This window comes from Malurus melanocephalus, unplaced genomic scaffold (genome assembly GCF_030028575.1).
Source record: "Malurus melanocephalus ecotype Western Australia unplaced genomic scaffold, MMel_1.1 scaffold_1088, whole genome shotgun sequence".
NCBI classification, from domain to species: Eukaryota; Metazoa; Chordata; class Aves; order Passeriformes; family Maluridae; genus Malurus; species Malurus melanocephalus.
In genome coordinates this window covers 51,333-52,442 of record NW_026624320.1, presented here as the reverse complement: position 1 = coordinate 52,442, position 1,110 = coordinate 51,333, and the positions used below count along the sequence as shown (strand labels likewise).

The 1,110-nt window shown below is 51.8% G+C and overlaps 1 protein-coding gene across 1 annotated transcript in view; it reads right to left on the bottom strand.

Moving 5' to 3' along the window:
• The window catches only part of LOC130586160 (otoferlin-like), a gene marked incomplete at both ends in the record, with an annotated part of 101,375 nt that overhangs the window by 50,000 nt on the left and 50,265 nt on the right, over positions 1 to 1,110 (bottom strand). The window contains 2 exon segments of the mRNA XM_057386880.1: positions 118 to 154; positions 548 to 795. Coding sequence (XP_057242863.1) covers positions 118 to 154; positions 548 to 795 — 285 coding nt within the window.

Sequence of the window (1,110 nt, the reverse complement as noted above, 5' to 3'; positions counted from 1 at the left end):
CTCTTTCTCTTTCTCTCTCTCTTTCTCTCTCTCTCTCTCTCTCACCCTCTTCTATCACGAAAATCCAATAAAATTGTTCATAATTTTGAATATATACTTGCCCCTCGTTTCTTTTGCACTCTGAGATTCTGATAACGAACYCTCACGACTCCCGCTTGGGTTAAGCAGATCGTGACAAAGCTCAGGGAGACTGAGGGTTGGATTGGGATGGTGTCAGAGATATTTTCYGACCTCTGCGATTCCATAAAAAAACAAAGAGGAGCTGATCCATTTTTGGAGCRCTGGCTCCTTCCATTTCCACTTCCACTTCATTCCGTGGGAATGGAATGAATGGAAATGTTGGACAAGCCATTTTTTCCTTATCAGGGGGTTATTTTGGGGGTGAGAAATAAACTCCATCCACTGTTTTTTTTGGATATTGTTCTTTTCCTCCTCTGGGAAAAGCAAAGAGCCCGTGGGAACGCTGTGAACAAAGTATTTCTAGGGGAATTTCGGGAATTGCTGGAGCTGTCTGTGCCTGGTGGGAGGTGTCCCGGCCAATCCTCACCCTTCGATGTCGTCCTCCTCCGTCTCGTTGGCCTTGTGCGGGGTTTTGATGTTGTCCCCTTTGCCCACCACGGCAATGTCACACTTGAGGTAGCCCTTGGGGCCGGCTGTGAGGTCCTCGGGGTCGGACAGCACGGCCCATTTGTGGTAGAACTGGTGCTCTGTGGCCCAGGGGACAAAAGAGACCTTGGTCACAACCAGGGTCAGCAGGACACTGTGAGGGATCCCAAAAAAACCCTGGAAATTCCACTGGGAGGAGAGCACAGAGGAACAACGGGATAAACTGAAAGGGGGTGGAGTCCCAATTTCCCACCCCGGAGGGATTTAAATCCCTGTGAGTGTGGCGCTTGGGGACATGGGGCCGTGGTGGCCTTGGGGACGGTTGGACCCGATGGTCAGCAGCTCCCATGAACTTCTCTGCCTTTTCCTGGCACCCAAGGATGGAATGCCGGACACAGAGGGCAGGATTCAGCCCAGGACCACACCTGGAATGTTTCATGTCCTGCCTGGGAATGTCACCAGGAGCTTCTTCCTGGGCAAGGCAGGGATGGACACCCCAGAGGG